Source organism: Sesamum indicum, linkage group LG1 (genome assembly GCF_000512975.1).
Source record: "Sesamum indicum cultivar Zhongzhi No. 13 linkage group LG1, S_indicum_v1.0, whole genome shotgun sequence".
Classification (NCBI taxonomy): domain Eukaryota; kingdom Viridiplantae; phylum Streptophyta; class Magnoliopsida; order Lamiales; family Pedaliaceae; genus Sesamum; species Sesamum indicum.
This window is the reverse complement of record NC_026145.1, coordinates 13,156,281-13,172,434: the sequence shown is the minus strand read 5'-3', so window position 1 is coordinate 13,172,434 and position 16,154 is coordinate 13,156,281. Positions and strand designations below refer to the sequence as shown.

Below are 16,154 nucleotides of genomic sequence, written 5' to 3'. Positions count from 1 at the left end.
TATTTTCTTTCCCCCCCCCCCCCCCCCCATTTGAACAGTTAACAGACTTTGGGCTATCAAAAGTGGGTCTAATCAACAGTACTGATGATTTGTCTGGTCCGGCTGTTAGTGGAACATCGCTGATGGAGGAAGATGAACCACCAATATCTGCACCGAAGCATCAACAAGAAAGGCGTAAGAAACAGTCAGCTGTTGGTACACCAGACTACTTGGCACCTGAGATTCTTCTAGGAACTGGGCATGGTTGGTGAATCCTCTTTTCATAGGCTTTCTGGTCTGAAATAAATTAATGAAAGGTGTCAGACCAATTTGGTTAGGTTAAATTTATTACTTGCATGGGTAGAAAATATTGGCAGTCTAATATCTTAAACCTGAGCCATAGCCCCCATCATTCCTGAAGAGATAGCTTAGAAACAAACACAAATCTCTTGACAGTACGATGCAGTAGCATTGCCTTCTTGCTGCTGTTAACTGTTCAAAAATTGCAGAGAAAAGAAAAGGTGACATTGATGACAGTGGGGCATACTAGTAATGGAATGCAACTCATGAAAAATGTCTAATTAGGGTTAATTTCTTTTAGTTTCATGTCAAAGAAGTGTCAATATTCAGTGCTTAATGCATTGCTCAAGGCTTATGATGCCTATAGTATGGACTTGATAGTTCTCTTTTTGCATCTTCTGGACTACATATACTCCTTTGTTTGGTTCTAGGTTTGTTTTAGCTGGAAGAGTATTTCCACTTGTAGTTCATCTTAAACTTTTTTACCAATTTCATGTTCATTATATTGTTCATATGCACTTTCCTCAGGCTTTACTGCTGATTGGTGGTCTGTGGGTGTTATTCTGTTTGAGTTGATTGTTGGTATCCCTCCTTTCAATGCGGAACATCCTCAGGTTGGACTGTTTGAACTTCCTTCTAGTGTCTTTATTATTATCTTTAGTTTAGACACTTATATGTAATTGCTATCCTGAACGGGCCCTCCTGTAGAGTGAGGGATGTCAACCTTATGTACTTACTATAGATGTTCTCTCACTTTGATTCTGGGTGAGAAGTTTATGAATGTAGAACTATTAATTCTACTTGCTGAAGAGATTATAAGCTTCTTTAAATGTTCAAGGTCTTTCTTTATGTTTATTGTTCTTTTCACTTTTCTTTGTAGAAAATATTTGACAACATTCTGAATCGCAAGATTCCTTGGCCTCGTGTGCCTGATGAAATAAGCCTTGAAGCATATGATCTGATTGATCGGTAAGAAGGGCCTTTTTCCATGTACTACTATTTATGTTTCGATGATATTCTATCTGCTTTCCAGTGTAAAAGATCTGTGAGCATATGGCATTCTATATTTGGTTGAATAGTCAGGTCACAGTGAAGTTTTGAAATATACGTTGTTAATACATTTTTCGAGTTTTGGTTCTTGATAGTCAATCCCTTCTGCCAAATGCTCGACACTTGAACCATATACCCTTGTAGACTTCACCTTGAATTTGTGAATCATGGGTGTTTTTGTTTCATGAGTTCATCCAGTTCGGACTTCGTGCTTGCTATTATTTTACAGATTGGCTGAATACATATCTGTATGTATAGCAGATTGGACATTTTTCCTAAGTTAAACTAGTAGAATGTTTTAGCAGTTCCTTTTACTCATCTCGATATCGGCTGGCAGGTTACTGACTGAAGATCCTAACCAGAGACTTGGAGCTGGAGGAGCTTCAGAGGTACTTTTTACTCTAACGATGTTTCATCTTAATTCATCTCTTTAAATTTAACCGTCTAAAGGAAAAAAATTATGGTGCAGGTCAAGCAGCATCCGTTTTTCAGAGACATTAACTGGGACACACTTGCTCGACAGAAGGTTCGGTTTTGTGCATGTAAACTGATCATCAGTTTGTCCAGAAACTAGTGATGCCTAATAATTTTTTTCTATGTTCTTACAGGCTGCCTTTGTCCCTGCATCAGAGGGTGCAATGGATACAAGTTACTTTACGAGCCGTTACTCATGGAATCCGTCAGACGAGCATGTTTATGCTGCCAGTGAATTTGAAGATTCCAGTGAAAATGGAAGCTTAAGTGGCAGCAGTAGTTGCCTAAGCAATAGGCATGAGGAACTGGTTTGTGCCTCAGCTTCATTAGTTGAACCAGCAATTTGTATAGGAATAATTATGTAGACACCCATTCAAGTTTGGACATATTGCAGAAAAATCCCTTGATTTTGAAAAGTTCCACTAACACCCTTCATTCTTGTTTTACATCTCAACTTCCCCCTTAGCCAGTCTTCAGAGGGAAAGAATCCATAATGTAAGACATAATTGAGGAAGATGTAGCAATTTTCAAAATCAAGGGGTTTACTTGTAATATCTCTAAACCTTAGGGGAAATCAGTATAGTAACCCATTTTATTTCTTACCTTCCTGTTTCATAATATTAATCTTCCTCACTTTGGATTGGACAACAGGCAGACGAATGTGGGGGACTCGCAGAATTCGACTCAAGCAATGATATCAACTACTCCTTTAGCAATTTCTCATTTAAGGTAATAAATTGAATAGCTCACTTTCTGGTTCGTAAGTTTACAAGTCTCTGCTGTCGTTCAACTACAATATATTTCGCTGCATGCTTTTACACACATCTGTTTGTCAATCGACAAAGCAAAAACCATTCTTTTTCCAGCATTCATCGTCACGAAACCGTGTCCCAATGACATGAAACCACAACAGTTTACCATTTTATATCAGTTCACATGAACCTACAGCTGCAAGAATGTCGTTTCATTCCACAATGCAGAAAAGAAATAGCAGCACTTTTCCCACTTTCATTGCCTGCTCTAGTTAGCCTCTGAAATCATTTCATTTTCTTGGTAATTGACAGAATCTTTCCCAGCTCGCATCAATCAATTATGACTTGTTGACAAAAGGTTGGAAAGACGAGCCCCCAAATTCTAGTGCGTAAACTCTCTTGCCATCCATAGTTTAGGAGGAATTTGCCTCCCGGTTTGTGTTCCCTGTAAATGTGTTTTTGCAATTTTCTCATTCAATTTTTGTTGTTTATAACTCAGAACTGTTACCATATACTACTTGTTACTGAGGTTGAAAACCGGTGGTTCGGTCGGTCTGTCCCGAATACTCTTCTCCCCGAAGAAGAGAATGTCTTAGTTGAAGATACCATTTCTTCGAACTGAGGTTTCTTAATTTATAAAGAATTACAGATCAGATTTTCAACAAGAAATTTTGCTTACATGTCTTTACTTTTACTTGGAACTGCTGATTTCCCATTCCATTACTTTGTTTGCGCACAAGTAGATGAATTTTGTATCCCATTCCATATGAATTTTGATGTGAAGTTATCTGGGGGGGTCAAACACAATTCTTGGTAGATCCACTTGGATTGCTGTGCTCTCATGATCGAGTCGGTCAGTAAGGTTGTAGAAGAAAGCAATTGAAAATAAAGGGTAGAATGGTCTTTTTATTGGTCAGTTGGTGATTACACATCACATTCAAAAATAGCACTTAACTTTAATTATTACATTTCTTCGGTAGTGTTTCATTAATTGTTAAAAATAAAGAATGTATGTCATATGTAATAACTCAAATTTGGTATTAACATATCAAATAAATATTAGGATTGAATATATTTTACACCTCCAACTATTGTCAAAATAGCAAACACGCCCCCTCAACTACAAGCTTATAATAAATACCTCCTAAAATTAACGATCAAATCTTAAAATAATGGACGGTGTTAATGTTTATATGTATTTTACCACATTGCCCATGATACATCAAAATTTAATTTGTTTGGACTCATTAAACATTTTCTATAATTCCTGAAACGCCCTCGAGTGGCTGCAAATGTGCACCCAACCTCAAGAGTTGAGGGACGTGTTTGTGACCTTGACAACAGTTGAAGAGTAGAAAATAGATAATAATTGGGGGGGAGAGGGTGTGTTGTTAGTTGGGGCAGTGACAGCTGAGTTTCTAGTGTTGTATCACATGCACACCTTATCTTTTAATTGCTACTCTACATCTACATCTACACCAACACCTAACTATAACTTCACCTCAAGACACAACAATTACATCCCATATCCTCTCATCATAACACTTTGTTTCTTCCCCCGCCACGGGAGGATGGGAGTGTTGAAGAGGAACCCTTCATCGGTATTGGTTGCTAATAACTTTTAAGATAAATTACAATGATCTTTTCTGAAATTTGATATAATCGCGAATACTTTCTCATTGTTTGGAAAATTATCAATACCCTTCAGATTTTAACCACCGTCTAACAATTAGCCCAACCCGTTAGGTTTTCATCCATTTTTGTGGTAAACCGACCAAAATGCTCTTATGAATTAAGAATAATAATTTTATTTATTTTTTAAATTTTTTATGAACTATGTGGATAATTTTTAAAATTTTCCATCCACCCTGTCTAATTTTTTTACAAATTTTTAATTTAAAAAAATAAAAATACAGTAATGCAAAGTTGACAATTTCATACATCTATCAAAGGTTTACATAATTTCATCAAACATTAGAAGTTATTTGTAATTTTCAAACAATGAAGAAATATTTGTATTTATATCAAATTTTAGGGAAGGCCCATATTATTTATCTTAAATTTTAGTGATAATTGTACTTAGACTCCAACTATTATCAAATTACCAAAACCATCATTGCTATTAGAATAATTATACTTCTACCCCTAAAATAATCGATGCTTCATTATACTCGTCACTCCCTCAATCATCGTCAAATTACAGAAACCACCATTACCCTTAAGATAATTACTTACATGCCCCCCTCCAAACAATTGATGTTCTTTCACACCGGCATTCCCTCAATTATTGTCCAATTATAGAAATCACCATTATTTTCATAATAATTGCACAAGTAGCCCATATGAGTAACGTTTTCATTCACCAACAGTACCCCCTTAATGCGACGAAAACATCACTAACAAAATATCAAACTGTAAGAACAACTTTTGTAATATAAGCGTAAACGAGGGGTTGTAAGTGCAATTATCCTAAAAAAATTAACACATAGGACCACACTTGTGTGCTGCACTACTAGCAATTGTGGACCACAAATTCACCTTTGTTTTTCCTTACAACATATATTTGCATCACATAATGTCTGAACCCACCAGAGGCAGCAAGCACTCTTTACCTGTGAGTAGCTAAGCTGTCGCCTTTCACTAAAACCTCAATTCCTAAACTCATTCATTGCCAATTCTCTGCACTTTGGTCCCATCTGTTATTCTGCCTTTATTTATTCAGATTTATTGGCTTCACAAGACATATTTGACCAACATATAATCGAGGGCAAATTATATTTGGCTCTTCTAAAATCTATCACAATTTTTTTATTTAAAAAATTATTCTTAAAATTAGTAAACATCTAACAAATATCACCTACAATAGATTGTTACGAGAAAGTACTGTTAGACGACTATTAATTTTAGGGAATATTTATAATTTTTTAAAAATTGAATAGTAATTATAATTATGACAAATCTCGGGAGAACATATTGTAATTTACCCTATAATTTATGAAAAATTAGGATTTCACCTTATTTGCAGCCATAACCAATCTTACTTTCCCAATAATTCACAAACCTTACGATTTTAGGAATAATTACACCAATATCCTCAAAAGTTTTAATATATTACAAAAATAAATGATTTTTTTTTTCACTTTTTCTCAAAAAACTATAATGCAGTCCCTGCAGTTATAGTTCACATTATAAATTCTTGGGATGAAAATGTAAAATTTAATTACATGTAATTTTTCAAGATTAATGATTTTTCGTCATAAGATACTTGAATTTAGGTAATGTTGACGAAAACTTATAAGTTGTTTAAAACTGTTATAAGATATATAAATTTATAAGATTATTAAAATAAATTTAGCCATATACCCTCGTAAATAGTGTTTGTATACTCATTTTCAGCAATATCATTCATAGGAATCCAATGAGATAAATACTTGATAAGGTAAAAATGTATTGGGAAAGTGGTCCCAAATAGTCCTCACAAGGGCACAATTCTTGATGCCTAGCAACCAACTCCAAAGTTCATAGGAAAAAGTGATCAACTTCATAGTAATATGTTATATTTAAGCAAATCAAGGCATTGGACTAAGAAATACAGACAACAACAAAACCAGCAGCCCTTAATCAACATTAGCAAAAAGTTGATTCAAAAAAGCAAAAGAAATTATCGAAAGAAAATAAAAAAGTTAAAGCTAAAGTAATAATTACAGCAACCATATATTCCACCCAACAAGAACAAATGGAACTGAAATCAGCCACCCCAGATGAAAAAGAGAATTGTACTGAGATGCAAGAATGGGCTCTCTCAATCTCAAGTAACAAACAAATACAACAGGCTTAAGAAGATAAAAATTTTCAGACAGCATTGAGTTGTTGGGAGGTGTTTCCTTAGTTCAGAGATGGCACACAACTTAAATGACTTCTACACCTTCTAATCTGTTTCGCGGACGTGGTCGGGCTGGTCTTGATTGTCACGCAAGCTTGAACGACGAAGCTCTTCGATGCGCCTTGCCACTTCAGAGATCGAGGGCCGATTGTCAGGGTACTGAGCCGTGCAGTCGATTCCGAGTTGCAAGAGTTGCACCATTTCGTCCTCCACGTTCTGGTACCTCAGGAGCTCGAGATCAAAAACTTCAGAAGTCCACTCCTCTCGAACGACTGACTGAACCCATCTCGGCAGGTCTACTCCTTCTTCGTTCAAGAGGGCATGAGTGGGCGCTTTCCCTGTCAGGAGCTCTAAGAGCAACACGCCTAAGCTGTAAACGTCGGCCTTCTGGGAAACCTTGCGGGGATCAGTCACTTCTGGTGCACGGTAGCCAGCAACTCTTGTGGGAGAGGACGGAGGTCCAACTAGGTGGTTGAGTCCGAAATCCGAGACTCGAGCATCGTAGGACTTCGTGAGCAGGATGTTTGATGATTTAATGTTCCCATGGGAAACACTATGACCTTGGAAATGCAGGTATTCGATACCTCGGGCAGCTCCAAGGGCAATCCTGGTCCTGATTTCCCAATTTAACGGTGTCCTACCAGCTCCTTTGTTTCCTGAGCAGGGAAAGGACAACAGTGACAAGAATGCCAATGAGACCAAATACACAATGACAAAATTAAGTAATTCATATCAAACATTTGTAACGTTGCTAAACCAAGTGATTACATGGGAACTACAGGTCAAACATAATCATATTGGTGAAATAAGCCAAATCAAGAACTGCCAAATCATAAATAATAGGTGTGATCTTATTGATATTGCGTGAGGAAGGACATAGTGTTGATTCAGACCAAACAATATGACTGAAAGCAACTAAAGGCAAGGGAAACATCCATGAGATTGTGTTGCATGTGCAATTCGACAGGCACCGAGGAAGTCATGCATATAAAATTAAGACAGAAAATGGAGGGACCGTTTACGGACTGCATGACAAGCAGCACTATGTAATCATCTCACCAACTATACCTAAGAAAGTTGACAAATTCAATTGTGCTGATTATAACAGAGTAGGCGGTGAATCATCGAACTTAGACACAAAATTAGATCAGAAGACGAAAGAGAGCCTAGAGTCTCAAACAAACACCACCGACACAAATAACTAATAAGCTAGTCCAAGAAACAAATATGTATACCATAACAAACATTCCTATGAACCATCTAAGAATTATATGTCCTTCTGTTGAAAAAACAAAAATGTTTCTTGAGATAAAAGGGAAGAAAAATGTTTCCAAGAATTTGATTGAAATCCTACAAACATTAGATAAAAGGGAAGAAAAAGAAAGAGGAAAAGCAACAAAATGCATATCCTGTAAAACAGTTGAAAACTTAATAGAAATACAGACTTGAAAACAAAACTTGAAGCCAAAACAAGAACTTCACCTTTCAAGAAAGCAAAAACATCATTTAAATGGCAAAGCACGAATTCTGAAGTCTAACTCACCATGTAGGAGTGCAGACAGGCTTCCCATTGGCATGTAGTCATAGACAAGAAGCTTCTCCTCCCTACTGTAGTAGTAAGCCCTCAGAGGAACCAAATTCTCATTATCCATAGCTCCAACCCCTTCAATTTTCTCCTTGAACTCCCTCTCTGAAATCGTCACATCCTTTAACCTCTTCACAGCTACCACAGTGCCCACTTCCAATACCGCCTTATACGCTGTCCCAAAAGTCCCCTTCCCCAAAACCTCAGCCGATGCTCTCAACAACTCCTCCAAGTCAAAGACCCTTGGAGCGTTCCCAAAAAATACCAACTTCTTGGCGGCAGCAGCAGCGGAATTTGCTGGATTTTCGCCCTTTGTACTCCCATTCGCACTCATCGCAGCAGCTGCTGCTGCAGCCACCGAAAAACCGTTGTTCATTCCAGCATTCTCCGCTTCTGCAGCCGGCTTTTCGCCAGCCTCATTTTCTTGATTCTTGATTGCCGCCACATCCACAGACCTGGCCTTGTTTCCGCTCCTCTTCCTACACAAAATAAACAAAAGCAGCAGCAATAAAATCAACCCAACAACAGATCCAATCACAATTCCAGCAATTGCGCCACCGGACAACTTCTTTTTCTCACTTTTCCCCGAATTTCCGCTCCCATTTGCGCTTCCCGAGGGAGACGCAGCCGGAGATTCACCAGCATTGTCGGCACAAACACTATCAAGGGGCTTCCCACAAAGCAAAGTTCCCAAAAACGCATTCTTGGGCTTTCCCGCAAGCCCTTTCGGCACAGACCCATTTAAATTATTAAAAGAAACATTAAACTGATCAAGATTAGGAAGCTCAATATCCGGCAAACTCCCACTAAACTGGTTGTTCTCCAAGAAAAGCGTACGCAAACGAGTCAAATTGTTAAACCCAGATGGAATTTCACCTGAAAAATTGTTGGAGGCAAGATTCAACCGCACGAGAGAATGAAGAGAGAAAAGAAAATCCGGGACGGACTCGGTGAACTGGTTCCCCTGAAGATAAAGATTTCGAAGTTGGGAGAGTTGGGAGAGGTCTCCGGGCAGGGGCCCGGAGAGGTGGTTGAGGCGGAGGCTGAGGGTGCGGAGAGCGGTCAAGTTGGAGAGAGTGTCGGCTGGGAGAGTCCCGAAGAGAGAAGAAGCGGGGAGGCGAAGAACGGTAACGCGGTTATTCTCACATTGAACACCTTGCCAGTTGCATGGGGTGGTCAGGTTTGTGTTCCAAAACAAAGTGCGGCCACCGACGGCGGCCCGCAGAGCCAAGAGCGCGGCCCTGTCGGTGGAAAGATCTGAGAAGGCGGCGGGGGAAAGGAGGCCCAGGAAGAGGAGGAGGAGAAGCAGCATTGGTGGGAGTTGTAGTAAATGCGTTTTCTTGGGGGGTGAGTTGAAGTTTGTTTATGGGTTAATGTGAGGTGGGGTGGGTGGAGGAGGAGGAGGCGGAGGAGTAAGGGCGGAGAATCATTTGGTTGGGTGGTGAGTTCTGGTGTGCAATTTTGTTGGTTGAGTGATTTATGTCTGTCTGTATGTATGTGCAGTTGTGAGAGATAAAGTGAGTAGTGACAGATGTGTCTGTTCTGTCTTTTCTTGTGGGTGTGTGTACTGTGTGAGAGAGAAAAGAAAAGTGGAGGAGTGAGAGAGCTCCAGCCTGGAGATAGACACAAATACTGTATCTAACCCTCCATTTTAAATTACTACTTTATTTAAAACAAATTCTATTGTCACCCATTAATTTAGATTTAATTACATAAATACTCATATTTTATATAAAAATTTGATTACAGTCCTAAAATATTTATACCATATTTTTTTTAAAAATATATTTATAATTAAAATAATAAAAAATATTTGTATCATTGGATTTAACAATAGGGCAAATTGATATAATGTATTCTCTTATTTATATTTCACTTTATATATATAAATTTATTTTTGTAAAATATAACCCATTATTCCTAAGATGGTTACTTAGAGAAGAAATAAATATAATTAAGTATTTACAATCCATATTTTGCCATTAACGGTAGTCATTCTAAGGGGCTCCTCTTAATAAATAGTTAGTTATTGGAGTACGTTCGATGCATATGTATAATTTAAAATTTTATTTTATTTATAAATTATATGAAAAGAACAAAAATAAAATAAAAAAAAGAAAGGACAAAATTAAAATTTCTTAATTATTTTTAAATGTGGAAGAACACAATATTATTGATAGAAAAATTTGAAGGGGTGACAATTTTTTTGTAAAAATAAATATATTTGAAGGTATCTTATTAGTTATATAGATTTTAACAATAAAAAATAATAATTACTTTAATTCCTCACATTTACTGAATAGTAGAAATAGAAGTTATAACACAATCTTGTAATAGAAAATGATAAATACAAATTTTATGTTATCTTTTTTGTTATAAATGAAATATTTTTTTTAAATAATTATATATTAAAAAATCAATAAATAAGATAATAAATTTGGGGAAACATTACATTAAATAGAAACCCTAGCTAGCTGCAAGCAGTGTGTACTGGTATGGTCAACTATAGGTAAAAAGTAGGTTGGAAAAACAAAAGGAAAAAATTATTATTTTTACATAAATTAAATGGACATTTTTTATTATTAAATCAAAATATACAAATATTTCCTCTTTTTTCCCATAAAATTGTAAATATTTTCTTTGAAATTTTAGCCGTAAAACAACTGCACTCCTATTCAAAAACATAACTTACACAAAAACTTTCTGAAATTATTACACTAACGTCTTCGGAAGTGTTAGGTGTAATTTCATAAAAAACTTAAAATATTTGTGTATTTTGGGATGTCAATGTAATTTCTTTTACTTTTAATATTATTTTTTTTATTATTATTGTTTTATTGTGTTTTATGTTTTTATAATTATTATTTTATTGTGTGTGCTTTTGTTGTAGTCTTTCTTTTCTGGTGATGGAACTTATTGGTAGTAGCAAAAGCACCTTGGATGTGGTGGAATTATGAAAATTTAGAATTTGTCAGTTTTTGTGTATTGGGAAATGTGAAATGGCTTTATTTTTAATTATTTAAGAGTAAATATAAGATATCAAAAATTATATATATATATATATATATATATAGTTTTTTTTTCTCTTTTGGAGTAAAGATTACTCTATTGACTCAGTTTGGTCATTTATGTATATTTGGATGTATGTGGCACACTGAATGCGTGTATATAATTTTTCTACAAAAACATAAATTGAATTTTAATTATATAAATTTTATTGGTTTTGTTTAATATTTTTTAAATAAAAATTTTAAAATACTCCAAGAAATAAATTACTCTGTAGAAGTACTAGAAAGAAATTAAGAAAGAAAAATGCGCGTTTTGAATATACTATAATATATAGCGTAGAAAATTTAGTTTTTAATAGTACGATCGTATTTAGATTCATAAGGTAATAGTACGATTATTCTTTTGTTTTTTGTGTGTTTATAATAAATATTGATCTTATTTTATTTCAAAAGATAGAGTGCATGAAATAATTCTGAAATAAATAAGAGATATTATTTTTCATAAATTATGTTTGTCCCCCTTTTCTTCTTATTATTGATATTAACACTCCAAAATTATTATAACCATCCCACTGTTCATTTTAGGTCATAGCTCAATATTAAATTGGCATAATTAATAGGACATAATATGATAATTACCTTTTTTCATGAATAGATAATTTACATATGTTTTATTTACTTAAATGATTTCAAGAATTTGTAATTTCTTTATTTGAATTACTAAAATGTCTTCATAAATTGATCACTTTTAATTATAAGATTAAGCAAAAAAAAAATTGTTATTTAATTACTGAAATTAGGGGAGATTGCTTAATTATATATTACTCATCATGACAACTATAGTAAGATTAATTATAATTGAACATTTAATTTTATAAAATTAATTTGTAAAGTTCTAGTGAAGAAAACAATATTACACCATAAAGGGTATATTTCACTTTTTTTTTTTTTTTTCCTTCAAATCTTCAACTACTTTTTTCTTTTTCATTCAATTATTTAGAGAAAAATTAAAGATTTTAAAAAGTAATTTCAAGTGACTCTTAAAGATCTTCTCAACCACATCACTGGTAGAGCATATTGTTCTTAGATTGTATAGCAATACTGGTCCAACACAACGACATCCATACGATTCAATAGTTAGTATCAGAGTCAGGTTGTTCCTTTTCATGGCAGTTGTTCTTATGGGGGGACGCAATCGGACACAGTATTATAACTTTTGATCGAGTGGGAAATGTTCAATCCAGCATTTATTTTTACAAATGCAAGAAAATTTCGACACTTTTTATAAAAATGATCGGTTACATCGAACGATTCATTAAGATAATCAAGACTCGATTAAGTACGTCAATAATTTCATAACAACCAAGTATATACATATAAACACTACACTGCAAACTATTGTGTAAGTAGACAGACAGACACCCATATATACAAAATTCAAACTCAAAATCTAAATCGAGTAAAGAGTTTTGAAACATCAACCCTACGACGATTGTTGAAATTTCAGCATTTAAACAATGAAATTGTAAAAGTAGGAGGTCCTCATTGAAAAGGGCAATAAATATAAGGTAGGAAAGGGTGGTGGGGATGTACCATAATTTGTTTCACACAATTACACAAATGGCCAAAGCCAAAACAAACCCTCTATTTGGGGCTGTCTTCACCATATTTATTTTCAACTTCTAATTTGCAATTAATTATTATTTTTTTTCTTCCTTTAGCATTTTATATTTGCAAAAAATAATTATTTATCTATCTAATTGATTCAATCAAATAAAGTTAGAAATAAATACATTTTACTCGATTAAAGTGGGACATGTGTGCCTATTTTTCTCTATGTTTTTGGATATTATACTATTGTGGTTGATTCATGAATTAAAATGAGAAAATTATTTTAAAATAATAATTAAATCATAAAGGATAAATGAAATAATATATCACAATCTACTACATAAAGTGAAATACTAAATACTTAAATATTATTATATCAATCACTGATAACTCAATATGCTAATAATCAATATTAAGTATTTATATACATTCAACAACTACTATTGAAATAGAATAACGAGTCGCGTCGAATTGACGTAATATAAATCCATAATCTTGTAGTTATAACTTATAAGGTATTTCCAATTAAATTAGATCTCACTGCCTCATATAATATAATAGTATTGGCAAAACTCGTTTCTTTTAGCATTCCTTCATATTTGATGCCAATTTTGCAATTTACAAAATTGCTTTAGCTGAACTCCTAAGATAAGGAGAAAATCATTTCAATTGCATTCATTTGAGTAAAATTGAGGCACATTAGCATAAAAAAGTTTGATAATCAGTCACTATATTGACAAAATGAATCTCTAAATTGTGTAATCAACTTGCAAATCGATAATGTATTAGGACCAGATTAAACATAAAAAAAAATACAAAAATTTTTTTAATTCAGATCGAATTGATTTATATATATTTTTAACAAATAGATTTTTATTGATCATGTAACTATTCCCATCTTAAGAAAATTAAAAAAAAATTAAAGAAAATTAAGTATTTTTGTTGAAGTTGGTTGGGAATCGAAGCTGGTGGGTCATTGGATGCTAAATGATATTGTTGGTAATAAAGGGGAAATCAATAATTCAAGCCGTTGCCAAAACATGGAACAATGATTATAAAAAGGGACCCATTTAATCCCATGAGTAACAACACCATCATTAATATTTTTTCCACTAAACCTTAATTTATTGTGACTAACTATTACAAGTTCCTCCATATGGAGATGAGTCATAAAAATGGGGTATTGCTTTTTTTTTATAATTAATTTTTTAGGGATGGGTTTGTGCCTCTGATTAAGTATTATTAGAGTCGATAAATAAGAGATTTATGTGTGAGCATTTAATGTAAAATCGATCAAGAAAGTGTATGATGGTATGTTTGAAAAAATGTTACAAATTCTCCCCATCACACATCGGTTGAAAGAGGGGTTTGCATCGCTCTTCTTTAATAATCAATTTTTCAAGAATTGATGTGGACCGTCATAATGACCCATAAGACGAGGTGAATTTTCCAATGTCTTGATTATAATTATGTGATGTATCATTATCATTTCATTCAAGAATCAATTGAGGCTCTAATTGGTACATGTTTAGCCTTCTTTATTTTATTTTAATAAATAATTATATAATTATTTCGAGATTAAAATATAGTACGTATTAAACAAGTATTGACATGCTAACCATAAATTTTGAACATGGTGTTATATTTGTAGATCTTAAAAGGTGATAATAAAGGGTAAAAATATCCTTTTGAAAGTAAAATAGTTACATAGGATGAAATATCGATTTAAAATATGGATATTCAAAAAGTCAATTACAAATACATTATATAACTTTTGTAATTTAATATACGTGAGAATTATGATGTAACGACATAATTCGGGTTGATTTTTTGACTCTTTATTATTGAATTTGTATTCAATTATATACCAAAAAAAACAAACAGGGAACAAAAATATATGCGACAAGTTTTATATAAATATATTATTATGAGGGTATGTGGTAGTTGATATCAATGCAAAAGAGGAGGGCGAGTAGTAGCATAGAGGATGAATTATGCAATATTACCTACCAAACCAAAGTAGAGGTGATGATTTAAGGCAAGAAATAATGAGAAGTAAAATTTAGGTGGGAATTTGAGGCAACTTTGTAATTTTACATAATTGAGGGGAAGAAAGTAGAATTTATTGGAAGTAAAGTGCAACAACCATTTGCAATCATAGTTACCAATGTGACAGTGTATGCTAAAAGGGGGGTTTTGTTGGATTTGCAGCTTTTGTTGCTTTATTTCACTGTCGATTGCCTCCCCCTCTCTCTCTCTCTCTCTCTCACACACACACACATACACACACTGGGACGTATTTTATTTAAATCATTAAATTATACAATTATGTATGAAGTATAAGGGTTTTAAATAATTTAATTATGGTAGCATGTCTACCTTAGAATATTTGCTAATATGAATATTATATAATTTAATTTTGTAATGTTGATGTTAACAACTCACATAAAATGCATCAATTGGAACCACCACTACCAATGCTACCCTCCATGTAATGTAAGTTGTAACAATCAAGTACGAGATCAAGTTAGAATATTAATTCTCTTTAAACAATACTTTTGTTTTTCACTTTTTAAAATAGCTTTTCAGCTTCTCACCAAAAAAAAAAAAAAAAAAAAAAAACATTTACAATATTATAATTTATATCTTTAAAATTCTTGAGGAAAAACAATATTTTCCTTCAAGAACTAAAAATAGATTAACTCTGATTTTCCATTTCTCACTCTTACTGCAAAGTATACCCACTTTTGCTCTCATTTTAAATTTTAATTTTTTGAAATAAAAAAATTACAAGTTTTTCGAGGAAAAAAAAATTACAAGCTCATCGCTAAATCTAATCATGTTTCCAAGAAACTCAGGCTTAAAAAATTAGAGGGTGTTTGAGTAAGCTTATAAATTTTTTAAAATATATTATACGATATTTGAGAACTTATAAAAAATTAAAAAATATTTGATATCTTTTTTTAAAAAAAAAATAAGATGTCAAGAACATATTCTAATCTATCAGATAAAAACCTTAGTAAACTCCTTTCATTCTAATCTATTAGATTAAAAAAATTATCATCACTATTATTTTAAAAGCCCCACAATCTTATTTTATCTAAAACACAAAAAAAATATTTTTAAAATAAAAACTCACATTTTGTAAGTTTCAAAAATATTTTATGAGATGTGTGAATTTATATGATATTTTAAATAACACGCCAAACACCCTCTTAACCAACAAGACACATCTTCACACACCTTAGCAGTTTTCTAGGGGAAATTGCACTTTTGTCCCACACAATAGAGTGTAAAACTTTGATCCCAAAATTTATAGATTTAGTATATTTAATCTAATGTGCTAAAACATTGTAGCAAATTTTTATCCTCAATGCTACAACTTTTTATCCTATGGGACCAAATGTGTTAAAGTCCATAAACTATGGGATCAAAAATGCAATAACCTCTATCGTGTGGGACAAAAAGTGCAACAATCTCTATTGAGACTAAAAGTGTAATTTTTCTAATTT

At 33.3% G+C, this 16,154-nt stretch overlaps 2 protein-coding genes across 3 annotated transcripts in view; one reads left to right on the top strand and one right to left on the bottom strand.

Moving 5' to 3' along the window:
• LOC105165769 (probable serine/threonine protein kinase IREH1) overlaps window positions 1–3,224 on the top strand; it is a 10,635-nt gene extending 7,411 nt beyond the window's left edge. For both annotated transcript variants that reach the window (XM_011084898.2, XM_020696693.1), the window contains exons 10-17: window positions 39–243; window positions 808–893; window positions 1,160–1,248; window positions 1,667–1,718; window positions 1,799–1,855; window positions 1,938–2,111; window positions 2,455–2,532; window positions 2,868–3,224. In XM_011084898.2, coding sequence (XP_011083200.1) covers window positions 39–243; window positions 808–893; window positions 1,160–1,248; window positions 1,667–1,718; window positions 1,799–1,855; window positions 1,938–2,111; window positions 2,455–2,532; window positions 2,868–2,948 — 822 coding nt within the window. In that variant the 3' untranslated portion in view covers window positions 2,949–3,224. The remainder of the gene's footprint in view (window positions 1–38; window positions 244–807; window positions 894–1,159; window positions 1,249–1,666; window positions 1,719–1,798; window positions 1,856–1,937; window positions 2,112–2,454; window positions 2,533–2,867) is intronic.
• On the bottom strand, window positions 6,369–9,581 carry LOC105165759 (probable inactive receptor kinase At1g48480). Its single transcript, XM_011084887.2, has 2 exons — window positions 7,982–9,581; window positions 6,369–7,094 (listed from the first exon to the last, which is right to left on the bottom strand). Exons 1-2 carry the CDS (start codon window positions 9,333–9,335, stop codon window positions 6,484–6,486), a joined length of 1,965 nt encoding a protein of 654 aa, XP_011083189.1. The 5' UTR covers window positions 9,336–9,581; the 3' UTR covers window positions 6,369–6,483.

Excerpts from the sequence above, each read along its gene's own strand:
- LOC105165759 (XM_011084887.2), bottom strand. The coding sequence starts at position 9,335 with ATGCTGCTTCTCCTCCTCCTCTTCCTGGGCCTCCTTTCCCCCGCCGCC. Across the intron at positions 7,095-7,981 it reads CCTGTCTGCACTCCTACATG|GAAACAAAGGAGCTGGTAGG; the intron begins GTGAGTTAGACT and ends TTCCCTGCTCAG.